This window comes from Rhinoderma darwinii, chromosome 1 (assembly GCF_050947455.1).
Source record: "Rhinoderma darwinii isolate aRhiDar2 chromosome 1, aRhiDar2.hap1, whole genome shotgun sequence".
In the NCBI taxonomy this organism is placed as follows: domain Eukaryota; kingdom Metazoa; phylum Chordata; class Amphibia; order Anura; family Rhinodermatidae; genus Rhinoderma; species Rhinoderma darwinii.
The window spans coordinates 428,787,214-428,814,879 of NC_134687.1; the positions used below are offsets into that span (position 1 = coordinate 428,787,214).

Consider the following 27,666-nt stretch of genomic DNA (forward strand, 5'->3'; position numbering starts at 1 on the left):
GCTTTTGATGTCTAGTGTACATAATTTAGTATGTTCATGAATAACGACATTAGTAATTCTATTTAGGAAGTCGGTAGTGTCTCGTAAACAATTTGATAATCTAGCAACAATCTTTTGAAGAAAGAAGTCTACGTAAATTGCAAGAGGTTGAAGGATAGAGTTAATGCCGGAGACGATCGGTCGTCCTGAAGGTTTTTCTATATTTTTATGTACCTTCGGTAGAAGGTAAAAAACAGGTATTCGAGGGTGTTTATTTGTTAAGGCAATTTTAAAATCTTGATCTATGATTTCTAATAGAAAAGCATCTTCAATTATTTAGTCGATCTCCTTTTTAAAATTGCTGGTAGGGTCACCTTTTAGTTTTTTTTATAAATCTTGGAGTCCGCAAGCTGATTAAAAGTTTCTTCATAATACATATCACTATCCATGACAATTGTAGCCCCTCCCTTATCAGCCCTTTTGATTATAATGGAGTTATCTTCCTTTAGTTTATTGATGGCTGTACATTCTTCTGTCTTCATGTTATAATGAGATTTATGTGGTTGAAAGTCCAGGATGTCACATTGACTAGTTACATCTACTATTTTAGTGGTTAGAAAATGTAAACAACATTGATACATCTGTATAATAGGCTAAAAAACAGTATATATACCTCTAATCACTATCAAGCTTACTTTTATTATCCTTTACATTTTAAATCACATAAAGATGTTTTCTCTACTCACATCTGTTGACACAATCAGCTGCTCCACCTTCACTATTTAAGCTTGCATCGGATGTTGCTTGACACGCTTGAGAAAGGGGGAGGCCCCACCGAAACGTCGCACCTGGTGTAGTCAAACGCCGACTTATCCTCCACATAGGTCCCTGCCGAAGTCCGCCAGATCTCAAGCCTGGAATGACACCTTACCGGCCTATCTGATTGGAATGACTTCTTCATATGGGGTGACTACTTTTTTAAACTTCTTGCACCATTTTTATAGTGATTTTGTAATATACTTTTCAACTCTAACAGGTTGTTGTCTTTTCATTTTTTTGTGCCTATTTCTACATTTTGGCTATTTCTGAGATTAAGTGAAGCATCTCAAACGGCACATATCACCCCTATGAATCATAAGGTCTATCTACTTATTTATACACAGAGTATATATATCTCACAATAAAACAAAAGAAGGAAAAAGAAGTGGTATGCAAGATATACTTTCAAAGAAACCTATTTGTCCGAATTCCATATCTTTATCCCAAGCTGAAAATGAATGCCTCAAATCCCACAATTTTTGCCAGCTAATAAAATTAGGTAACAGCACAGACCCTATATATATGCACACCATACTGAAATCAAGTGCCTGATACCACACAAAACATGGACTCATTATTGCAACTTTATATAGCTAAATTAAAGGTGTCAACGGTTTCCATCAGTCCCATAGAGTTCGTATGTAGTGGCAATGTGCATGCTTGACCGCTGTTCCATACAAACTCCTCCCCACTGCAGTTGTGCTGGTGAGGAGGGATAGGGGACTCGAGACCCCGTTATTAGCAATTTTGAGGGTCCCAGCGGTGGAGCCCAAGGTTTGTAACATTTATCACCTATCGTGTGGATACAATATACATTTTGTTTGTGGAAAATGGATAACGAATACGTTTGGCACAAACAGTTCTGCCACGCTAGTGTATGTAATTTCACTTCAAAATTGGATATTGTAGGTAATGATTATTACATTTCTATTGTTTTAGACTAGAATTATTTCAAACAAACATTGTTGCTTTAAAATAATGAACTAAATATATTTAATTCCTCCCTTGTTTAATTATTTAGCATCTTTTTGGATTAGTAGCCAGCGTTTTGCATCTGGGGAACATAAAGTATGAGGAAGACAGCCACGGCCATGCCATAATTAAAGATGGCACACAAATCCAATGGATATCAAAGGTATGCTCATTGCAATATATATATATATATATATATATATATATATATATATATATATATATATATATATATATATATAAAAATATATATATATACATATTTGTATAAATAAGAGGAAGAGATCCCACAGCATGCCGGAGTAATCATGAAGAGCGGTTTATTCAGCCAATACAGCCGCAACGTTTCTGTCCTACTATGGGACCTTTTTCAAGCATGGTGATACAACGACATGTGTGCAATATAAACGTCAATCTCATGAACATCATGAGTAATAATTAAGATATTGTACATATACACATAGTGTTACAATAAGGACAATAGTACAATAATGTATATTACGTGCCAGTGATAGTAATACAATTGTGATCATATAATGAAACATTTAAAAACACGCTCATATAAGCTTGATTACTGCTTAATCAAAGATGCAGCAACGTGTGCAGGGGTGGAGAATACTAGACTACTCACCAATCAAACGGTGTGTCTATGGATCAATGTAGGTAAACAATAGTATTGTGTCCATGTGGTGTCAGGTAACTCAGCGTCCTCTATATTCAACTGCGCATGCTCGCGCACTCAGAACCAGAAGTATATCGTTGCGTAGCAACAAAGCGAAGTGGGAGTGTAACCCATACATACACAGAATCCGTCAGACAAGATGACAGGAAAACAACAAACAGTGAGTACATGTGGTGTCCTGTAAATAGGCTTAAAAGTGTCTGTCTGGAAACGCAACAGTATAATCATACGAATACGATAGTACAACCCCACATGCAAATCAATCAACCACAGAAAACTGAGATTTCAGTGGAAGATTAGGATGTATTAAACCTTTGTCCTGATAATTAATACGTAATGTTTCAATGTCATTCTTAATCAATCTCGCAAACGTTTCAATAGGATGTTCTGTAATAGACGGTTGAAAATTGCTACTGTTATATAAACCAAAATCCTTAAGACAACATTCACTTTTAACAACATTAGGATTAATTTCAACAGCTCGTGAGTCAAACCAGACTTTGAGTTTAATAGATCTAATGAATTGTTGAAGATCAAGCTCCAGGTCAAACCAGTCCATAACAGGGCTAGGGCAGAATAATAGTCCCTTAGACAAAACCTGTAATTGTATAGGTGTTAATGTGACAGATGATATATTTACCACAGTTTCTGAGGGTTTCTCCCCTTGTTGTAGGTATTCTTTGTGCCCTGTGTCCGTGAATTTCTCTGATAGCGGGTTCTTCCTTGCTCTGTTCCTCCTGCCAGCTCTCCTGGTATTTTTTCTAGGATTTGGGTGTCGATGTGGCCTAAAAAATTTTCCTTGTTTGGACCTGATCCATAGCGATGTATCTCGTTGGTAAACATTCTGTCTGTGTCATACTTTTTTCGATCCTTTTTTGTCACAAAGTCCGATGTATTGAGCCAAATATAGACTTGTCCAGTATTATAATCCATCTCGCCTCTTCATCATTTCTTCTTCTTTATCTCTTCCGTGTCAGACCTTAATTGATCCATAGATGTACGCAATTTGCCCATATGTGCATTAAAGTCCACCAAATTAATTAATTTAAAAGGTCCCATAGTAGGACAGAAACGTTGCAGCTGTGTTGGCTGAATAAACCACTCTTTTTGATTACTACATTGTGCTGTGGGATTTCTTCTTTTATATTTATAATCCGTGGATCAGGATTACCCGCTTGCACCCTATCACATGGTGGATTTTGGAAATCGAGTGCTGCTCATTTGTGTTTGTTTGTGTATATATATATATATATATATATATATATATATATATATATACACGGTTAGGTCCAGAATTATTTGGACAGTGAACAATCTTCATGATATGGGCTCTGCATGCCACCACATTGGATTTGAAATTAAACAACTGAGATGCAATTGAAAGTGTAGACTTTCAGGTTTAATTCAGGGGTTGAACAAAATTATCCCGTGAAACGTTTAGGAATTGCATCCATTTTTCTACACAGCCTCCTCATTTCAGGGGCTCAAAAGTAATTGGACAAATTAACATTGCCATAAATAAAATATTTTTTTCTTAATCCTTTGTAGAGAATCCTTTGCAGGCAATAACTCCCTGAAGTCTGTCACCAAACACTGGGTTTCCTCCTTTGTGATGCTTTGCCAGGCCTTTACTGCAGCTTCTTCAGTTGTTGCTTGTTTATGGGTCTTTCTGCCTTAAGTTTTGTCTTAAGCAAGTGAAATGCAGCTTGATCGGGTTGAGATCTGGTGATTGACTTGGCCATTGCAGAATATTCCACTTCTTTGCCTAAAAAAACTCCTGGGTTGCTTTCACAGTATGTTTTGGGTCATTGTCCATCTGTACTGCGAAGCGACGTCCAATCAACCTTGCTGCATTTGGTTGAATCTGAGCAGAAAGTATATCCCTGAACAACTCAGAATTCATCCGGCTGCTTCTGTCTTCAGTCACATAATCAATAAAGACTAGTGACCTAGTGCCATGCATGCCCATGCTATCACACTGCCTCCACCATGTTTACAGAGGATGTGGTGTGCTTTGGATCATGAACCGTTCCAAGCCTTCTTCATACTTTCTTCCTACCATCATACGGGTACAGGTTGATCTTAGTTTCATCTGTCCAAAGAATGCTGGGCTGGCTTCTTTAGATGTTGTTTGGCAAAGGCTAATCTGGCCTTTGTATTTTTCAGGCTGATAAATGGTTTGCACCTTGTGGTAAACCCTCTGGATTTGCTCTCATGAAGTCGTCCCTTTATGGTAGACTTAGATACTGATACACCTACTTCCAGGAGAGTGTTATTCACTTGGGTAGATGTTGTAAAGGGGTTTTTCTTCACCATGGAAAGGATTCTGTGATCATCCACCACGGTTGTCTTCTGTGGATGTCCAGGCCTTTTGTAGTTCACGAGATCACCAGTGCGCTTTTTTTTTTCAAGAATGTACCAAACTCTTGATTTGGTCACTCCTAACATTTCTGCTATCTCTCTGAAGGATTTCTTCATTACTCACTTGCATTGAGAGCTCCTTTGACCTCATGCTGTGGGTTCACAGCAACAGTGTCACGATCTGTGGGTATGTGGACCCACTGGGCCGTACCGCCGTAGCGAGATAGCAGCTGGCCAAACAGGGTACAAAGTCAATGTCTATAGTTCGGATAAAGGTACCTGTGGCATTTCAGACAGTAGCGATGGTTTAGGCTCGGATGGAACTCAGGCAACAGGCAGACAACAGGTGCGGTGAAACACAGCGGGTGTAGTAGGCGACACAACACGACTCCAACGCTGTACAGCACAGGAACATGGTAGCACAGGATACAGGATACAGGTAGCAGGAACTGGAACGCTGGGAAATGGAAAACACTCAAGGGACCATTGCAAAGACTAACACGGGTAGGTACAAATAACGCTCAGGCAATGAAGGAAGGGGCAGGGCCCTTCTTATAGTCCAGGGTGATCTGGGAGCAATCAGCTCAAGTTCACACATGTGTGCGCTCTGGCTCTTTAAGGCTGGACTGAGCTGGTGCGCGCACCCTAGTGGTCACTGCAGGACAGGACGGCCGCATGTGCTGGTATCTCTGGAGAGAAAGGCGTCGGCAGGATGAGAGGAGTTCGTGGTCAGCGACCGCGGATGTTACGAACAGCTTCCAAATGCAAATGCCACACCTGGAATCAACTCCAGACCTTTTACCTGCTTAGTTGATGATGGATTAACGAGGGAATAGCCCATGCAGTCCATTAAATGGCTTTTGAGATAATTGTCCAATTACCTTTGGTCACTTGAAAAAGAGGCAGCTACATATTAAAAAGATGTAATTCCTAAACCCTTCCTCAAATTAGGATGTGAATACCCTCAAATTAAAGCTGGGAGTCTGCACTAAAATGCCAAAACTTGTGTCACTGTCCAAATAATTCTGGGCCTAACTATATATATATATATATATATATATATGTTTTATATATATATGTTTTAAACTTCTTTATTTTGCTTTTTATTCCAAAAGTGGAAGAGAATAAACATTACAAAAAGATTAAGAATTATAGGCATACAGGGATCACAGTACCCAATCATAATTGTTTCAAAAGTTTGGGAGAGGGAAATCGGGAAGACATAAAGTCAAAAAGGAAGAGGATGGGGATAACAAACAGCAACCACAAATAGCATATGCGAATACCAGAATATAGGTAATTGGAGCATTAAAGAAAAAGGTGGTGAGCTAAAGAATCCCCATGTCAGACAAAAGTATCTCCCGTCAAAGGACTCATGGTAGGAAGAGGAATCCTACAGTTGTGACCATATACTTTCATACCAAGAAACTTTGTCCCCTATGTAGAGTCTATGGCCGCGGGCCGTCGGGTTTACTCACCTCCCGACGCCCGCAGCCATCGGGTTTACTCACCTTCCTAGGAGACGCCAGCGCTCACTTCCGCTCCGGTCTGCTGTGTCCCGTAGGGTGCATGCGCACGCTCGTGCCCGGCCTTAAAGGGCCAGTGCGCACACATGGAAATCATCATGATTTCCTGGACTATAAGAAGGGCCCTGCCCTTCTAATCCTTGCCTGAGCATTGTTAGTGTATCCCAAGTCTGTCTTGCAAATGATCCCTAGTGTTTTCCCGTTCCAGTTTTTACCCGTGCCCTGTTACCTGTTCCTGTATCCCGTGCTGTGTATGTGTTCCTGTGCCTACTAGTGTTGGAGTTGTGTCTGCTGCACCTGCTGTCGTTTGCCACATCCTGTGTCATCTTCCACGTCCAGTGTGATCCGCCACGTCTGGCGCAACGTGCTGCACCTCCTGCCATCTGCCACGTCCAGTGTCATCTTTCTCATCCAGTATGATCTCCCACGTCTGGCGCAATGTGCTGAACCTGCTGTCATCTACCACTTCTGGAGTAACCTGCTGCACCCACTTCCATCCATGCCAAAGCCTCGGCCACTCTTTTGACTATTTAGGTACTCTTGTGCGGGACTTTATATCGCTGGAGTGCTCCGTGGTTTGGCCAGCTTCCTCCTCGCTAGCTTCCTCCCCGCTACGGCGGTGCGGCCCAGTGGGTCCACATACCCACAGACCGTGACACCCTAGAATTGCAGCAATACGTTCAAAACCTTGAATATCCTTACATTTTTGAATATTTTTCAGTAAAGGGATTGAAGGACATTTCCAACTGAAAGCAGATGTCCACCTTGCAGCGGAAAGAAACGTATTAGAAGTTTGTTTTAAATATATGAAATTGGAGCGTTGAATGACGCCGACCAAGGTGACAAGCTGACATGGAGATTCAATTTAGCACGTATTTATCTTTCCACATGTTTCCAATAAATTTTAGCAACTGGATATGCCCACCAATGTGATACAATGAGCCCACTCCGCCTCATCTACAAAAGCATAGATTCGATTGAGAGTGGAAAATGTTTGCCAGCCTGTCAGGGGTTAGGTACCATCTAGTTAACATTTTGTAGGATGTTTCTTTAGTTACCTATTTGTAATGTAAAAATGCGCTGGTAATACAGTTTTTTACAGAGCGGCTTTGTGTGCTGGCACATAGAGGTGTGGACTTCCCTCCTGAGACAACCGCTTTAAACTGATAATTTATAATTTGGTTATATCTTATTACGAGGTCAGTGTAATGCACGAAGGAAAAGTGATGAGGTTTGCATATACCACTCAATCAGTGCACTTATTCTTATGTTTCATTTGCTCTCCTGAAGTTTGGTGAAGAATTGCCTGTAGTAGAAGATAAAATAAGCCGAAGTGAATAAGTGTTTCTTTCTGCTTTCTTTTCACAGCTCCTTGGTGTTCCTGTGTCCATTTTACAAGAAGCTTTAACACACAAGAAGATTGAAGCTAGATCCGAACAGGTTTGTATTATAAAGTTACAGGTTGGATGGTGTAGAGTTCTTTCCATTAAGTTGAAACAGTATATAAGGCAATAAAAAACAAATGCGCTTTTTGTAGGGCTTGTTGCCACTACCAAATCATTTCTCTCAGGCATACACTTTTTAGACCTAGTGGCCAGGACAATTGTTAAAATTTGAAAAAAAAAGACATGTAGAAGACAGAGTAGTTATTCTTTAAGACTGTCTTACCATGGTTCTATTAATATTTATTATCTCATATATTTATTCTTCTTTCCAGGTCCTCAGCCCTTTGAATTTAGAATTGGCCTACTATGCCCGTGATGCCCTTGCCAAAGCAATGTATGGGAGATCCTTCAGCTGGCTTGTTAGCATCATTAATGGATCTCTAGCAAATAAGGTAAAGCATGTACACTTCTGGATACAGCAGTAAAGTATCCTTTGCCTGGTGCCCACTGACATAGCATCCATTGCCTGGTGACCCACTGACATAGCATCCATTGCCTGGTGATCCACTGACATAGCATCCATTGCCTGGTGATCCACTGACATAGCATCCATTGCCCGGTCACCCACTGACATATTGTAGCATCCATTCTCTGATGACCCACTGACATAGCATCCATTCCATGGTAACCCACTCACATAGCTTTCATTCCCTTGTGACCTGTGGTGTCACAGTGGTGTATATATCATATTTAGTCCCTCTTATCCTAGTTGTATAGTGTTCTAGTCCACATTGTCAATTGGTCTTTTACCTGTCCCATGTGGCAAGACTGTAAAAGATTTGCTCATCGCAACTCTTCTTCCAGTGGCAAAGCTTGCATAGCTCCTGCTATGGCACTCAGCGGCCAAAGGGATCAAGCTCCATTCATAGGTAAGGGGCAGTGGAAAATTCAATGGGCTGAGAAACCAACACGAGGGAATGTGTAGAGGCCACTCATGCCCTGAGCTAACTGGTTGCTGAACGTGGATTGGGGACCTTTTTCCACATTTTGCTATGTGGGCCCTGTGGTTCCTTGCTACATTCCTGTCTGCTTCCTCCTCCAAACATGAAACCATGATTAACCAATCACAATGTCATCACATTTGACATCTGGATGCTATAACAGATCTCTGCAGCCTGAATTCAGTCCAGGAAAAGGAGAAACAGGGCGACTGTAACATGAGTGATCTTGCCAAACGTCCTGTCATGTTCTTGTACATATTAACAGCTCTGTCCTTTGTCATAAAATATTCATCTCCTAAACGGTGAGGATGTATGTGTGACCTTCTGGAGCCATGAAACACAATAAAATATTCATATCATTATGACTTACATTTACACAAAATTTTTCTATACAGCTGATATGTTTGATGTACTGAGACATATAAGAAATATATACGAATAAATTAAAAATGACTAGGATAACAATTGTGGTGATTTGTCTTTTTCCTATGTATAATATTTGAATTTGTTTTTGTTATAGTTATTTAATACAAATGTGGTATTCATTACATGTATACAACATAAAAGTCTATATTGAGTATTGTATTTCACATGATAAGACTCAAATTATTAATTTTAACATGGAATTGGTATTAACAGGAGCCACCAATGAAAACGGTAATTGGACTTTTGGACATTTATGGATTTGAAGTTTTTGAAACAAACAGGTAAATTGCATAGTTCCATTTAGATCTAACTTTGTTTTATTTTCAATGTTCCCCCTGTATAAAATGTATTCTTAAAGGCTATTAAATTAATTGAAGTAATTTTTTTCTTTTAAAAAACGGTATAATTTGATTTGGAACAACTTTTAAATAGGTTTCTATAAAAAAATGTTTTTACTTTTTGAGATACAGCTTCGTTGTATCCTGTGTATAAAGAAACTGTATCTTGCCATCTGCAGGACTGACGGCTTAGGTGAGCCTTGGTCCTGTGAGTCACTGACGCGCAGGATCCACCTGTTATCATATCTAAGGTCATGAACTTGGATGTGATCGATAATAGCTGGATCCTGAGTGTCAGAGACACACAGGACCGTTGCTCACCGAAGCCGTCAGTCCTGCAGAGCTGACGGATTTGGCTGAGACGGCAAGATACAGATTCTATGTATACAGGATACATAGAAGCTGTATCTCAAAAAGTAAATCTTTTTTTTTAATAAAGACCTATTTAAAAGTTGTTCCAAATTAAATTATACAGTTTTATAATTAAAAAAAATAGACTTTAAATGTTTACATAGCCTTTAAAGTCAGTAGTTATATACAAGGATCAATAAATTACTGCAGCTATAATAATATTATGCTATGACTTTTTCTTAAGAACGCTCCGGTCAAAAATGAAAAATCAGCCAGCACATGGTGTTTATATGTGTTATATTACTTTGACATTGTACAGTATTTGTGCTTCCAGTTATTTGCTGTTACTACATATTTTCTACATTGCAACATCAAGTGGATGTTATCTCCATTATTCACATTTTTTCAGGCCAGTAAGGGTGCAGTCACACGTGGTAGATTTTGTTGCAGAAATTTTCACGACTGAAAATCGGTCCCATTCATATAAATGGTGATGTTTCTGCAACAGGTGCATAGATTTCTGTAAGTTCCATTCAGATGAATAGAACTTTCTGCAACAAAATTGTCACGTGTGAACAGGCCCTAATTGAGATCTTTGTTAATTGCCTCTCCTTACATAGATATAAGTAGGCAGGTGCACACAACTAAGCCCTTACCGGGCTGGGAAAATGTAACGCTGGTAGTTAGAAACTATGCGTCATAGAGTCTAACTAACAAAATAATTTAAGATTTATACATTTTTCTAACATTACCCTATTATCACTGGTGCCTAATAATATCCTGTAGAAGTCATCATTGTAAAATTATATGATTCTAAATATATTTCCTGTACTAACTCCTAAGCAGCTCAGGACAGTATTGCTCTATTGTTATAGCCAGCACAGGCTTCAGCTGCGGTCTAGTAGGGGACACCAGGCTACTGATTCTCATATTCTAGCATGATACAGTATGTATAGTAGGTGTGCAATTCAATCATATTGGAAACATGTACAGTGATCTATATTTTTTATTTGCATCAGCATTGTGAGACTAGACATGGACCGCACATCCACAATATATACTTTGATCTATAGCCGATAGGCATAATTTATAAACATGAACATGAGGTTCTTTGTTTACAGTTTGATCAAACTGTATAAGCCCACTTGCCACTTCACGACGACCTCTTTTAAAGTGGGTACCGACTCTATCGGTTTCAGCACCGCATGGCGGCTGATGCCACTGCAGCATCACTCCTGCAGAGGGAGCAACCCAGAGGCCCAAAAGCACCCATGCTGTCAGGCTATGCCAAGCCTCCTTGGCTCTGGGCCATGTCCTCCCACAAGTGCAGCACTACAGCAACAGATACCACCCCACAGTACCACAACGTGTGAACAGATGGAATAAGCTCACCTTACCATGTGCCACCAGTGGCCAACTGAGAGCACAAGCAAGAGCAGAAACACTTATGAGGTCATTCCTAAATTAAAATCAGCTGGGCCAAATGTGTGGCGTGCTGGTGCCAAGTAAAACAAAAAAGGGGGATAGACTATATGATAACATCAGCATTGTGGGACTAGACATGGACCGCACAGCCACAATATATACTTTGATGTATCGCTGCTAGGCATATATTTATAAACATGAACATGATGTTCTGTGTTAACATTTTGATCAAATTGTATAAGCCCACTTGCCACTTCACGGGCACTTCATGGGCTTATACAGTTTGATCAAAATGTTAACAAAGAACCTCATGTCCATGTTGTAAGTGACCGAGCGACCATTACAAAAATTTCCAACATGGTCAGCCAGAAATTTACTTTTAATAAGGATCTATTGAAGTTGTGGCAATGCCACAGTTTCAGTGTCACTGGTTGGCAATGCTATTTTACCATCAAGCCCTAGAATTACAGTTTAAATATGTTGTTGATATTAGGATTATTACTATTATTATTTATATTAATATTAACAACGATAATAACTATTATTATTAAAGGGAATGTCTCATCAGAAAATGACGTATTGTTTAAATCACGTTTTTATGCGAAACATATTTTTTAAGAATTTTTGGTATTTTTTTTTTCATTTGCCATGTCATTATCTATATTTTAAAAGAAGCCCTGAGATCTTGCAGTTTTCACTCTGGTCACTAAGCCCCACTATAGACTAGGGCTGGGCAATTAATCGAAAAATAATCGAAATTCATCGCAATTAATCCACATCATCTTGCGAATTTTGGTTTTATCAATAATTTTTTCCTGGTTTAAAGGGAATGTGTCGCTAGAATTTTTTTATTTTTTTTTCAGTTAAACAGTTAGTATATAAGTGATTACACATTGTTTTAATTTTTTTTATTTTTTCACAAGTCAGGAAATATTATAAATTAGATTCTAATTTATAACATTTTCATGTGCTGGTCACTTAGAGGGAGCAATTCCCAAAATTGCAGCATTGGCATGTGGTAAAGCAACCTCATTGCTTTATGCTGCAAATTTGGGGTAGACACACTCGCTCTAGTGTCCTCAAACAATCCCCCCTCCCTTATTCTGTCTAGTGCCAGGAGAAGGAGAGGGTTGAATCTTCAAACCTCCTACACTGTGTGCCGCCATTTTCTGAGCGAATGCACAGTGTAGGAGGAATAGATACAGTGGTAATCAGACAGTATAACACGAACATACACGAACACAATACACACATCACATACACAAACATAACTTACCCGCTCCTGCCGCTGCCGCCGCCTCCACTCCTATATCTTGCGTCTTCGCTGCCATGAACATATGGCCGGAAGCCGCGACCGTAAGTCGTCATCTTACTGTCCGGCCGCGGCTTCCGGTCCACATGAAAATGGCGCCGGATTTCGCTCTGCCAAAGACCTTCCTTTTGGTCTGTGTGGGAGCGGCACATGCACCGTTCCCACACAGACGGCGTACGCTATAGTGAATGGAACGGCTCCCGTTCGCATTCTCTATGGGGATGTATGTGCCGTATTCCATCTCTGTATGTGTCGTTAATCGACACATACAGAGATGAAAAAAAAAATGGCAGCCCCCATAGAGAAGTAAAAGTAATAAAAAAGTAAAAAGTACAACACAAGAACACAAATAAATAAAATGTATTTTTAGAATTTTTTTTCGTGATACCTTCGCTTTAAGCTGTATCTGCATCTTCAGGACGCAGATACAGTTCAATCCAATGGTAGAGCCGGGGACTGTATGGTCCCTGCTCTACCATTTACTAAGTATGGCTGGGGGTGAGGCAGTTTCGCCATCGCGCCTGTCTGCGCCGTACCGCACAGACCAGAGAAGCATAGGGATCTCTTCCAGTCGTCATTGGAGTGGGGTTAGATGAGTATGTATATTATTTTTATCAGGCACTATTGGGGGCAGCTGTGGGGGCATTATACAGCGTGTGGGCAGCTATAGGGGACTTTATATGGTGTGGGGTGCAGCTATGGGGGCAGTTATGCGGGCATTATACTGTGTGAGGGCAGCTATAAGGGCATTATGCTGCGTGGAAGTCAGGTATTATACTATGTAGAGGCAGCTATGGGGGCATTATACTGTGGGGAGGGCAGTTATGGGGCATTATACTGTGTGGAGGACAGTTATGGGGGAATTATACTTTGTGGTGGCAGCTAAGAGGGGCATTATACTCTGTGGTGGCAGCTATGAGAGGCATTATACTCTATGGGGGCAGCTATGAGGGGTATTATATTGTGTGGAGGGCTAATATAGGGGCATTATACTGTGTGTGGGGCACTATTAGGCAATATACTGTGTGGGTGCAGTTTCAGGGGGTATATTATATACAGTAGTATACAGCAAGCTGAGGGGATAAATATTAATTCAATGGCATAGCATGCAAATTAGGGGGCATGGCATGCAAAAGGGGTGTGGGTTAAATAATCGTTCAATAATCGTAATTGAGGTTACATGTTCAATTAATCGTGATTTTGATTTAGGTCATAATTGCCCAGCCCTACTATAGACTGACACTTCCTGTTCTGTAGAGATCACTTCTCAGCAGTCATTACATTATCATCACAGCCGGGATTACAATGTAAGGTAACCTCTATATATAGATAAAACAGGATCCGCCATTCAGGTGATGGACACAGCTCCCCTTCTATCCCTCCCTGCACAATGACCTCTGCACAGGTCACAGAGCATGCCTAGAAAACTCTCCCATACAAGTCTATGGGTCCCCTTCTGTTCATAGTTTTATATGGTCATGTGGCTGCTGTAAAGCATATCTCTAAAAGTTCTTAAGAGCAACTCAGGCAAGATGGCTGCCCCCATAATCATGCTCGGAAAATAAAATAAAAAAATCTGCAATCAAAAAATTTGAAAAATATATTATGCTTCACTATCTGGATTTATTCAGGGAAAACATATAGGTGATACATTCCTTTTAAGTGTAAATATTTGAAACAAATGTAAGTATAACTTTGCTAGTTACATTGTAACACTCTATTAATTTCTCCAGCTTTGAGCAATTCTGCATTAATTACTGTAATGAAAAACTGCAGCAGCTCTTCATTGCTATGACACTACAGGCAGAGCAAGAAGAATATGAAACAGAAGGAATTGAGGTGCTGTAATATATATTCTTATAATTTTTTTTTTATATTTTTTATAGTAATAGTAATCTATATTTACTAAGCTAGGTTCCCAAATTGTCATACTCGTCTTCTGGGAATGTATATGACTCCATTTTATATTTGTTTCCACTTTTGACACACTGTAGTTTACCTATGTAATCTACAACTGGATCTCACAAATACATACTTTTTGGTGTCTTAAGCCTGCCTCACTTTATGTAGCACTTCTAGATTTGGGCATAAAGCATTTCACATTGAAATCATTGGGCTGTCCATGTAATGCACAGACCTGCTGGGTCCTCCTGAGCAAGAGATGCTTCTGGTAGCTGATTTCAAAACATCAGCAGTAAAAATGGGACATAGATAACTTCAAAACCACCAAAAAGGCCATACTTACTAAGTTGGTGGGTGAAAACCCGTTCCCAGCAGGACGCAGACAGGTCAAAAAATGCTGCAGAAGGAGGGTGCATTAAATAGTGATAGCCACTCCCACTAGTCTTGAGGGCAGTGGCGAACTAAGTGCTCACAAGAGTGCGATAAATGAATGTCAGTGTTAGTGTAGTGCTAAAGTGTGAATGTATGGTAAAAAAGAAATGTGTATGTATGAAAGTGTCAGAACTATATGATAATGTAATAAAAAAGAAATATGTATGTATGAAAGTGTCAGAACTGTGTGATAATGTAATAAGAAATAAATGTGTGATGAATGGGGGTCAGTGCTGTGAATAGTACATGGGGTGTCAGTACTGTGTGTAATACGTGGAGGGATAATGTGCTGGTCGTCAGGTATGGCATATCTTGCCGAATCACAGCCTATTTGTAACGCCGCTACTGTTAGCTAAGGCGGGCTGCTCTGCATGCCAAGCCAAACTCCAGCACATCATGCCCTCCCAGCATATAAGACCTGGCTGCGTCCTGAAAAAAAGTATACATAGTACACATATCCATGAAACATGGGGTATTAGTTGTTATTTTGGCCAAAATACGCAAAGCTCGCAACCCAACGTCAAGGGTCCCCAGTGCCTTGCCTGACAACCAGCACATTGTCCCTCCACGTATTACACACAGTACTGACACCCCATGTACTATTCACAGCACTGACCCACATTCATCACACATTTATTTCTTATTACATTATCTCACAGTTCTGACACTTCCATACATACACATTTCTTTTTTACCATACATTCACACCCTAGCACTACACTAACACTGACACTCATTTATCGCAAACTTGTGAGCACTTAGTTCGCCACTCCCCCCAAGACTAGTGGGAGTGGCTATCACTATTTAATGCACCCTCCTTCTGCAGCATTTTTTGACCTGTCTGCGTCCTGCTGGGAACGGGTTTTCACCCACCCACCTACCTAGTAAGTATGGCCTTTTTGGTGGGTTTGGTAGCTGCTTTCCAATCTGTCTAATAGATAAGAGTCTTGAAAAGGGGACTCCAGTTTTCTCAACCAAACAGTATCTCATAAATAGCCAACAGTCACCCCCCCCCCCCATTGTGCATTCAATAATGGCTGTTATGACTGTATGTAGCCCCTCAGTCATTAGCATTTTCTTACACAGAGAGTAAGGCCTAATTCACACGAGCGTGTCCGTTTTGCGTGCATAAAAACCGCAGCGTTTTTCCTGCTTTGCAGCTCCGTGTGGCATTCGTGTACGGGGCGCGTCTGCATTTTTTACACGCGTATGTCATCCGTATGTCACGCGTTTTTTACTTCAGCAAAAAAAACTGAAGGAGGTGTTTTATTTTTTCCTCATCATTTCTTTAGCAACTGGTGCGTGAAAAACACAGACAGCAAACGGATGACATCAATGGGTGCGTGATGCACAAAAAACGCACAAGAATAGGACATGCAGTAAGTTTCACGCAGCGGAAACACTGAATGTCTGAATGGCCCCGTTGAATTGCATAGGTCCGTGTGACGTCCGCTGTTTTAACGCGCGTAACACACGTGAAAAACGCTCGTGTGAATAAGGCCTAAATGAAAGGAAAAGATGGAACTAAAATGACCGTAGAACAGTTCTAGTATTCCTGAGCCTCTGTGACTTTAGTTCTAAATTGTAAGGCCATTTAAAAGGTTTACGTGCATATTTAACCTGTTTTTGTTTTTCCCTTCCAGTTTTTCAAGAGCCATAACTTTTTTATTTTTCCATCCATACTGTTGTATGAGGCTTATTTTTTGTAGGATCAGTTGTAGTTTTTAATGTACCATATAATGCTATGAAATTGAAAAAAAACCATTGTGGGGTGGAATACAAAAGAAACGGCAATTTCTCTTTTATTTTTATTTTAACGGCGTTCACTGTAATGTAAAAACAACATGTTACCTTTTTCTCCTGCGGGTCAATACAATTTGGATGATACTAAATTTATATAGTTTTTTTATGTCTTACTACTTTTAAAAAATAAATACAGTTTGATAAAAAAAAATCGCTTTGTGTCGCCATATTCTGAGACCCATAACTTTTTTATTTTTCTGTCGGTGGAGCAGTGTGAGGATTTTTTTTTCGCAATGTGAGTTTTAGTTTTTATTGGTACCATTTTGGGATACATAAGACTTTTTGCTAAAAAAAATAATTATTTTTTGGGGAAGGCCAAATATTAGCAATTCTGACGGTTATTTATTTTATTTTTTACGCCGTTCACCATGCGGGATAAATAATGTCATATTTGGTAATAGTTTAGACTTGTACAGACATGGCAATACCAATTATGCTTAATTTTTTTATTGTTAACATTATTTTACAGTAAAAATGGGAAAAGGTTTTTTTTGTTAAAAAAAATATTTTTAAAATACATTTTTTAGTCCCCTAGAGGACTTAAACAAGTGATAGTTCAATCTCTTGTAGAATACACTGCAATAAATATGTATTGCAGTGTATTATGCTTTTATTAGGAAGACCAACGTGGTAGACCTGGGTGCCGTCATTAGGCCCCCAGGCTGCCATAACTACCATCGGCACCCCGCAATCACGCCGCAGGGGGCGATGGTGTGACAGAGGGAGACCCCCTGCGGCATGATTTAATGGCCCCCCTCTCTATTTAATGTCTTAGATGCAAAGGTCCTTATTGACCACAGCACCTAAGCGGTTAAATGGCCGGGATCGTAGTTATCCCATATCACGACTTTTAGAGCCGGGTGTCAGGGTGCCCGCTCCATACTTCTGCCACCCCCTATCATGATGTACATGATAGGTTAAGGGGTTAAACTTTACATACTTGGTCATGGGAACTGAAGAAGAGGATGGTCAGCTGGGGTGTGGGAGAGTTGTGGGTTAAGTTGTCTCCGATTCTTGCTGTGAGCCACAATTACTTATCAATTTCATGGCCGATTGTTAGGTAACAACTATCTGTTTAAGGCAAACGTTTCCTATCAACTGGCTTCATGAAATGACCAGACTCAACAGCTAACAGCCAGACCAGTGCTATGCGGATAGAGCACATCAGGAACAAGCCCATTTGCTTAGATAGCGGATTATTTGGGATTTAAAAAATTGAATAAAATATTAGAATTGTAAGAATCCTAAAGTATAACCATCATTACTATTTCATATCCTTTGCAGAGAGGACACATATAAGTATGCAGCTATATGATGTTTCACATGAACCAAAGATAATAAACATGTGTTTACTCTTAACAGTGGGAACCTATCCAGTATTTTGACAACAAAATTATTTGTGACTTAATTGAAGAGAAGCACAAGGGAATCATCGCTATAATGGTAAAATATATACATATTCATATACATATATTACATTAACTCACATAGAAAAGGACCTGGGAATTTTAGTTAACAGTAAACGTAACTGTAGCAACCAGTGTCAACTACAAAAGCAAATAAGATCATGGGGTGCATCTAAAGGGTCATAGATGTACATGATGAGAACATAGTTTTACACAGGGCCGGCTCCAGGTTTATGTGAGCCCTTGCTCGAAACAGCCTTAGTAGGCTCCTTTGCGGGGGAACTCACGGCGGCAGTAAAACGACAAAAAACTGCAGTTTGTGTCCCCATATAGAAGTTAGGCCCTGTTTATGTCCCCATGTAGAAGTTAGGCCCCAAGTTTGTGAAACCATATAAAAGATAGACCCCCATTATATCCTAATATAGAAATTAGGCCCCCAGTTTGTTAGGCCCCCTTTAAGTTAGGCCCCAGTTTGTGCCTCCATATAGAAGTTAAGCCCTGTGTATGCCACCGTATAGAAGTTAGGCCCCCAGTTTGGACCACCAGATATAAATGTTAGACACCCTTTATGTCCTAATATAGAAGTTAGGCCCCCAGTTTGTGCCACCATATATACAGTGCCCTCTGTAGATAGTGCCACAGTGCTTTCTGTAGATAGTGCCACACACCCCGTGTAGATAATGCCACACACACACCCCCTGTAGATGGTGCCACACACACCCCACCCTGTATATAGCGAGACACCCCCTCCCTGTAGATAGTGCCATTGGGGCTCCTCTTAGGAGTGGAATCCCCAGCCAGAGCGTTGCCAATGCTTTGGCCAGAGATTCCTCTCCTGGAGGAGCCCCTGACGTCACTGTCCATATATGGATAGTGACGTCAGGGGCTTCTCCAGGAGTGGAACCCCCGGCCAGAGCATCGGCAATGCTCTTGCCGGGGATTCCGGTCCCAGAGGAACCCAGACGTCACTGTCCTTATTTGGACAGTGACTTCAGGTGCTCCTCCAGAAGCGGAATACCCAGCAAGAGCGTCGGCAACGCGAGAGGGCCCTCCCAAGCGCAGTGGGCCCCGGCACTTGCCCGGGTTCGCCGGGTGCTGGCGCTGGCCCTGGTTCTACCACTTTACAAATCATTAGTTAGACTGCATATAGAATATTGTGTGCAGTTTTGGGCACCAGTGCACAAGAAATACATAGTAGAAATTGAGTCAGTTCAAAGGCGGCCAGCCAAAGTGATAAATGGAATGGGTGGACTATAGTACCCAGAGATATTGTCAAGATTAGGGTTGTTTAGATTAGAATATATACGACTTAGGGGTTAAGTAATAACTATGTATAATTATATCAAAGGATATACAGAGATCTGTCTCTGACACACAGGATCCAGCTAATATCGATCACATCTAAGTTGTTCAACTTTGATGTGATCGATATTAGGTGGAATCTGTGTGTCAGAGACACATAGGACCTGCTCTCAGCCAAGCCATCATTTAAGCTGAACTGACGGAACTGGCTGAGAGAGAACAATTCAGCTTCTATGTATACAGGATACATAGAAACTGTATCGTAAAATGTAAACTTTTTTTAAAAATACAAGTCAATTAAAGGTGCTTAAAATCACAACAAAAAGTGCATAAAAAAACAAACCATTCAAAGGTGTACATAGCCTTTAATGTGTCCAGTGCTGGTCAGAAGAAGCTGCTTAAATTATGCCGATTCTTCTCCGCCGCCCATGTGCAAGAGAACCCGTGTGGTGGAAGTGACTGGGCATGTGTGTCCACCAGCACTGGACACTTTATTAAAACTGACGTTTCATACACCAGTATTAATTCAGATACACACGCATCTTCGGCAGTCCGTGTGCCACTGAATTAAATATAGACTGGCCAGGAGCTTGCATAGATTTCCACTATAGTTTAAGCCAGTTTCTGCCATAAATTATAGTAAATACAGCAGAATGTGAGTGGCCACGCCCCTTCTACTAAGCTCAGCCCATTTTTTTTATAAAATGGAGAGCGTAATAGAAACAGCCCAAAGTAAAAAAAAAATTCAACTTTTGGGTTGTTTCCAAGTTTCTACGTCAGAAAACTGGCATAGAAACGTTAAAATTCCCGAATTAGGTGATCGTTCTGAGAAGAGAATCAAAAGAACAGGGGGCACAATAACAAATAGGTAATAGCAATATGTAGACACAGAATCGTTTTAAAAAAATTATTCCAATTGAAAAATGTTTATATTTTGCATGAGACATGTTTGAAAGAACAAATTCCCACATTACCCAGCCTATATGACTCTAGATCACTAACATGGGCATGATGGGATTTGTAGTTTCACAACAGGTAGATAGGTTTGGTACCATTGCTCTTGATGGTAATATGCCAATTTATAACAAATATGTCCAGTGCTTTGCACACTAGTGGCCTGTAATAGATCAGTATTGGTTGACTTTAAGGCTGGGTTCACACGACCTATTTTCAGGCGTAAACGAGGTGTATTATGCCTCGATTTACGCCTGAAAATACGGCTCCAATACGTCGGCAAACATCTGCCCATTCATTTGAATGGGTTTGCCGACGTACTGTGTCGACGACCTGTCGTTTACGCGTCGTCGTTTGACAGCTGTCAAACGACGACGCGTAAATTGACTGCCTTGGCAAAGAAGTTCAGGACACTTCTTTGAAACGTAATTTGAGCCGTTCTTCATTGAAGTCAATGAAGAGCAGCTCAAGATTACGGGCGTCAAAGACGCCTCGCAAAAACGCGAAAAGGAGCTTTTACGTCTGAAACGACGCAGCTGTTTTCTCCTGAAAACAGTATGTTTTTTCAGACGTAAAAGACAGTTCTCGTGTGCACATACCCTAAGGGTATGTTCACACGCAGTGTTTCCAGGCGTATTTTGGGGCGTTTACGCCTCAAAAAACGCCTGAAAAGAAGCCTCAAAAGAAGCTCCAAATTAAAAGAAGCTTCATTTTCAGCTTCAAAAACGCCTGAAAATCAGAGGCTGTTTTCTCTGAAAACAGCTCCGTAATTTTCAGCCGTTTTTGACTCAGCGTGTGAACATACCCTTACAAGGCTAGGATATATCTGTTGCAATAGAATTGTTTAGATTTTGTATAATAGATCCTAGTTGCGGTGTTGATACATTGTGCTACATGTTGTGTGTCAAAGACATGTTTACATTTATTGTCATTGCGTATGTTGTCTCTTCTGTTGTAGGATGAAGAATGTTTGCGTCCTGGGGAAGCCACAGACCTCAGCTTTCTAGCAAAACTGGAAGAGAAGGTTGGAGATCACCCTCACTTTCTAACGTAAGCACAAGATCCTTGGATTTAAAGAGGCTCTGTCACCAGATTATAAATGCCCTATCTCCTACATAATCTGATCGGCGCTGTAATGTAGATAACAGCAGTGGTTTTTATTTTGAAAAACTATCATTTTTTAGCAAGTTATGAGCAATTTTAGATTTATGCTAATGAGTTTCTTAAAGACCAACTGGGCGTGTTTTTACTTTTGACCAAGTGGGTGTTGTAAAGAAGTGTATGAGGCCGACCAATCAGTGACCAATCAGCCTCATACACTTCTCATTGTTCCAGCTCAGCATGATCCACAGCACAGTGTGATTGTGCAGTGAAAGAAGCTGGGCTGGAACAATGAGAAGTGTATGGTCACTGATTGGTCAGCATCATACACTTCTTTACAACGCCCACTTGGTCAAAAGTAAAAACACGCCCAGTTGGTCTTTCAGAGACTAATTAGCATAAATCTAAAATTGCTCATAACTTGCTCAAAAATTATTGTATTTCAAAATAAAAACCACTGCTGTTATCTACATTACAGCGCCAATCAGATTATGTAGGAGATAGGGCATTTATAATCTGGTGACAGAGCCTCTTTAAGGATTATAATATTATCTAGTGTTTATAAAGTAGCAAGAACTTGTACAAACACATAAACAAGAATTGTTCACAGGACTGACAACATATAAAACATAAATTGACAGAGGGAATAAGAATTGCAGGAATAGTGCTGTATTTAGAGTTGGTGCTGACCTAGACGGGTTTGTTCCTCATTTATTTGTACAGGGAAATCTGGACTATTAAAAAACAAAAACAAAATCCGCACTAATTTAGGAAAAAAAACAGTACTATCTTCCACCTCAACACTGTCATTGTGACCTCTGTCGTGTAATGCACCATCTATCCCAGCATAACTGAATTAGGGTCAGTTCACACTGAGGTTTTTTTTTTTGCACTTATCTTGATGCGGAAACCGTGCCAGAATCAGCGCCAAAAAAACAGCCAAAATCGCCCCCCCCCCCCCATTGATTACAGTGGGAGGCAGAGGTGTTTTTTTTATGCCAGGCGGCTTTTGGCTTTCCTGAAGGTGTTCTGATGCAGATTTTTTTCTGCTTACAAAATACTCTGTGTGAACAGCGCCTTACTGTCGGTGATAGACACATTTCTTGAAGACAGAAATAGCTTTTATTGTTGATTAGTTTTATTCTATATGTAGCAGCTTCCTCTCTAGCATCACTGAGACACTTCATCATCTGATGTATACTTCACAGCCGCAAACTTGCAGGCCCTGGAGCCAGGAAGTCAATAGACTGGGTGGACTTCCATCTTATCCACTACGCAGGGGAAGTTACGTACTGTGCTGTAGGTAAGTAAGGAACTGTAAATAAAATATTAATAATCTCAGTAAGGTGTAGAAAAGAATCATATTTAAAAATATTACATTTTTTAACTCATTACTGAAATAATTATGCGAGCTTCACAGCCTTTTGGTACATTATAGAACCTGTAGATCCCATTATCAAGAACTGTAGAATGGCACAATCCCTACTGTCACTATACATCAAGCCAAACTAATTTATTTGAATTGTTTTTGGGCAAAATCACAAGAGTTTGGGGTGATAGAATCAAGGAGGATTGGGATAGATAATATATATGTTGGAGACCATGGTTTCAAATAGCAACAACCACCATAGGAAGATTTCCTCTAACTGGTTATAAAGAGTGGGAGCCATCAAAGTTGCAGGAACGGGGCCTAGGTAAGCATAAAGTTCTATTTTTTTTGGGTGCACTATCTACAAGGGGGGGGGGGGGCTGTATGGTGCTATCCACAAGGGGGGGCTGTATGGCGCTATCCACAAGGGGGGCTGTATGGCGCTATCTACAAAGGTGGGGCTGTATGGCACTATCTACAAGGGGGAAGTGGGGACGCTATTTACAGGGGGGCTGTATGGCGCTATCTACAAGGGTGGGGCTTTATGGCACTATCTACAAGAGGGAGGTAGAGGCGCTATCTCTACAGTGGGGGCTATATGGCCCTGTCTACAAGGGGGAGGTGGGGGGAGCTATCTACAGGGGGGCTGTATGGCACTAGCTACAAGAGGGAGGTGGGGGCGCTATCTACAAGGGGGGCTGTATGGCCCTGTCTACAAGGGGGAGGTGGGGGGCACTATCTACAGAAGGGCTGTATGGCACTATCTAGAAGGGGGGGGTTGGGGCGCTTTCTACAGGGGGCTCTATCGCACTATCTGCAGGGGGGCTGTATGGCACTATCTACAAGGGGGAGGTGGGGGGCACTATCAACAGGGAGGCTGTATGGCACTATCTACAAGGGGAATGGGGGCGCTATCTACAGGGGGGGCTGTATGGCCCTGTCTACAAGTGGGAGGTGGGGGGCGCTATCTACAGGGGGCTGTATGGCACTATCTAGAAGGGGGGTTGGGGGCGCTTTCTACAGGGGGCTCTATGGCACTATCTGCAGAGGGGCTGTATGGCACTATCTACAAGGGGGAGGTAGGGGGCACTATTTACAGGGAGGCTGTATGACACTATCTACAAGGGGAATGGGGGGCACTATCTACAAGTGGGTGCTGTATGGCACTGTATACAAGGGGGAGGGGGAACTATCTACACGGGGGGGGGGCTGTATGGCCCTGTCTACAAGGGGGAGGTGGGGGCGCTATCTACAGGGGGGCTGTATGGCACTATCTAGAAGGGGGGTTGGGGGCGCTTTCTACAGGGGGCTCTATGGCACTATCTGCAGAGGGGCTGTATGGCACTATCTACAAGGGGGAGGTAGGGGGCACTATTTACAGGGAGGCTGTATGACACTATCTACAAGGGGAATGGGGGGGCACTATCTACAAGTGGGTGCTGTATGGCACTGTATACAAGGGGAGGGGGAACTATCTACACGGGGGTGCTGTATGGCACTCTCTACAAGGGGGAGGGGGCACTATCTACAGGGGGAAGGGTGGCAAAATCTACAGGGGGCTGAATAGCACTGTCTACAATGGGGGCTGTATGTCACAATCTAAGGGGGGGCACTATCTACAAGGGAGGGCTGTGTGTGGCACCCAGGGGAGGGTGGCCCAGTCAAAAGTTTGTTATGTGGCCCAGTCTTTCCTAGTTACGCCCCTGGTCTTTATGTATATGAAATTGCTGTAAATGCTAATAAGCACATTTTGTATGAGATACTGTCTTCTATTTTATTCTATTTTTGCTCAAAGGCGTTGTACACGATAAAAAACATGGTGGCTTTCTTCCAAAAACTACGCCACACCCGTCCACAGGTTGTGTGTGGTATTGCAGCTCAGCCCCATTCACTTCAAAGGAGCTGAGCTGCAATACCAGACACAACCCATGGACAGGTGTGGCACTATTTCTTGAATAAAGCCACCATCTTTTCTAATCCTGTACTATCCCTTTAATTACTCAATATTTAATATTGAAATGTCTACTGTATTATTAGTAATCAGTTGGCACTAGGGTGACTCTTTATGTATGAGTTTCAAAGCTAAAATTAGATCTCTCATTAAGGTTTGTTTGTTTTTTTGTTTTTTCGTTTTATTCATGTAGGATTTTTGGAGAAAAATAATGACTTGCTTTACAGGAATCTAAAAGAGGTAAGCAGCCATATGCTGAAGTTTTGTGTATTATGTAGAAAACACTGCATGAAGCACGAATATTACTGTTGTAAATCTTACAGTACAATAAATTAGATTTCACATTGTTATTGCATTTTACAATTTTTTTTTCTGTTTTCAAGAAAAAGTATATAAAAAAATTAACCGAAACCAAGGGAAATTCAAAGGAAGACGGCAAATAAGGTCACAATATGTGAGATGCCTGGTGTTATAGAGATCAAATTGTGCAATCATATGGTAAAACCACACTGTAATAATACATTCAGGATGTTCGAAGTAAAAACATAGCTAGGTTGAGCAGACTCTTGACAAAGCCAAAGTCCCATCCGTTTGGTAGACAAAACATAAAAGTTAGAAGGCTGAAAAACATTTTAAAAATCAGACAATAAAAAAGTAGGTAGGTAACATCTGGTATCAAGTATGAGGAAGAAGTCAACTAATGTATTTGCAAGTATCAGTATAGTGAGCCCATAACATCCAGGTGTTAGTGTATTTAGAATTGTAGTCTAGGTTTTTGGCAAACAATTCTTCAATCATGGAGATTTTATTAATTTCTAGAGCCACTCTAAAATAGTGAGGGTTTTACAGAGGTTTGGTATGACTAGACTAGCGGCCATCAACATAAGTGAGGCCTTCCTTGATATGAAACATTGAGCAGTGGAGACTAGAGACTATTCCAGTTAACCCCTTAATACTGAAGATATTTTAAACCTTAACGCTGGATTCACACGAGCATGTTCGGTCCGTAAAGGACGGAACTTATTTCGGCCGCAAGTCCCAGACCGAACACACTGCAGGGAGCCGGGCTCCTAGCATCATAGTTATGTACGACGCTAGGAGTCCCTGCCTCTCCGTGGAACTATTGTCCCATACTGAAAACATGATTACAGTACGGGACAGTTGTCCCGTAGCGAGGCAGGGACTCCTAGCGTCGTACATAACTATGATGCTAGTAGCCCGGCTCCCTGCAGTGTGTTCGGTCCGGGACTTGCGGTCGAAATACGTTCCGTCCATTACGGACTGAACATGCTCATGTGAATCCAGCCTTATAACCAAGCAATTTTTCAAGTTTTTCGATCGTCGCATTCAAAGAGCTATAACATTTTTATTTTTATGTCGACATAGCTGTATAAGGACTTGTTTTTGCGGGACAAGTTGTATTTTGTAATAGCACCATTTTGGGGTACTTATAATTTATTGATTAACTTTTATTAACTGTTTTGGTGGGGTAGTAGGAAAAAAAATCAAATGTCTTTTTATGTCTTACATTTACGCCATTTACCGTGTGGTATAAATAACATAATAACTTTATTCAGCGGATCGTTACGATTGCGGCGATACCAAAATTTTTATACAGTAAAAACACTTTTTTTCTAAATTATTTGTTTTTGTGTCGCCATATTTTAAGAGCCATAACTTTTTTATTTTTCTACTGACATGGGGGCTTTTGTTTTGCGGGACTTTTTGGAGTACATTCAACTTTTTGATCACTATTTTGAAAGCAGGATGAACAGAAAACAGCAATTCTGGCATTGTTTTTTATTTTATTTTTTACGGCGTTCGCCGTGCGGGTTAAATAATAAAATTTTTGGGATCGTTATAGATGCGGCGATACCAAATATGTGTAACTTTTCACTTTTTTTCACAATAAATTATTTTGTAAGTGGAAATAGTGGGTTTTTATTATTTTTTTTTACTTGGGATTTTTATTTATTCAGTTTATTAAACTTTTTTGAACTTTTTTTTTTTTTAGTCTCACTAGGGGAATTTACTATGCGATCTTTTGATCACTTTTATAATACACTGCAATACTTCAGTGTAAGGCCATGCCAGAGGCCTTTGTTAGGCCCCCAGGCAAGTGGGGTTAGAGATGGGGTCCCACCCCTCTAAAACTACTCAGATGCGGCGGTCGCTATTGACCACCGAATCTGAGGGGTTAAACATGATCGGAGTTCGGAGACCACTGCTAGGAGTCTACAATCGATTCCCTGAAGCCTGGGACTGCTAGCGACAGCCTGGGTTTGAGGAGCACCCCGCCCGATGCGGAAAAACGTCTTCTGAAAAGGCGGCGCTTCAGAAGAACTACACCGAACGCCCGATGTAGAAACACTATATGCCAGTCGTTAAGGGGTTAAATACATAGTAAAATAAACAAAGACAATAATTAAAGTCATAGAAATTAATATATTTTGTGTACTAACTCTTTATGTAATTAAATCTTGGAACTCAAAGATTACTTAGTGGGTCTCGTATCAAACCGATAGAAACTAAAAATGATTCATTCACCAGACTTGTACTTCTAATGCAATTACTGCCCTGCAAAATATGTCAGCATCTGAACAACACTCATAATCATAATACTCACAGTAATACATAAATATATATATATATATATATATATATATATATATATATATATATATATATATATACTCCTCAACATTGAAATTGCAACACCAAGAAGAGCAAGCCGTAAGGTTGTGCAAATCAAGGAAGTAGCAGGTGTCACTAAGATCTGCAAATGATGACATTTTCAAGCACCGAGCTCCAATCTGTGGCATGTGGAAGGGGCATAAAAGTCAGATTGAAAGCAAAGGTTTTTAGCCAC

General features: G+C 40.7%; 1 protein-coding gene across 1 annotated transcript in view; it reads left to right on the forward strand.

Annotated features, from left to right (window-relative positions):
- The window catches only part of MYO1H (myosin IH), a 160,818-nt gene that overhangs the window by 70,822 nt on the left and 62,330 nt on the right, over positions 1–27,666 (forward strand). Inside the window, exons 8-16 of the mRNA XM_075853654.1 lie at positions 1,820–1,933; positions 7,708–7,779; positions 8,057–8,176; positions 9,365–9,432; positions 14,311–14,416; positions 18,077–18,157; positions 21,335–21,426; positions 22,686–22,780; positions 24,991–25,037. Coding sequence (XP_075709769.1) covers positions 1,820–1,933; positions 7,708–7,779; positions 8,057–8,176; positions 9,365–9,432; positions 14,311–14,416; positions 18,077–18,157; positions 21,335–21,426; positions 22,686–22,780; positions 24,991–25,037 — 795 coding nt within the window. The remainder of the gene's footprint in view (positions 1–1,819; positions 1,934–7,707; positions 7,780–8,056; positions 8,177–9,364; positions 9,433–14,310; positions 14,417–18,076; positions 18,158–21,334; positions 21,427–22,685; positions 22,781–24,990; positions 25,038–27,666) is intronic.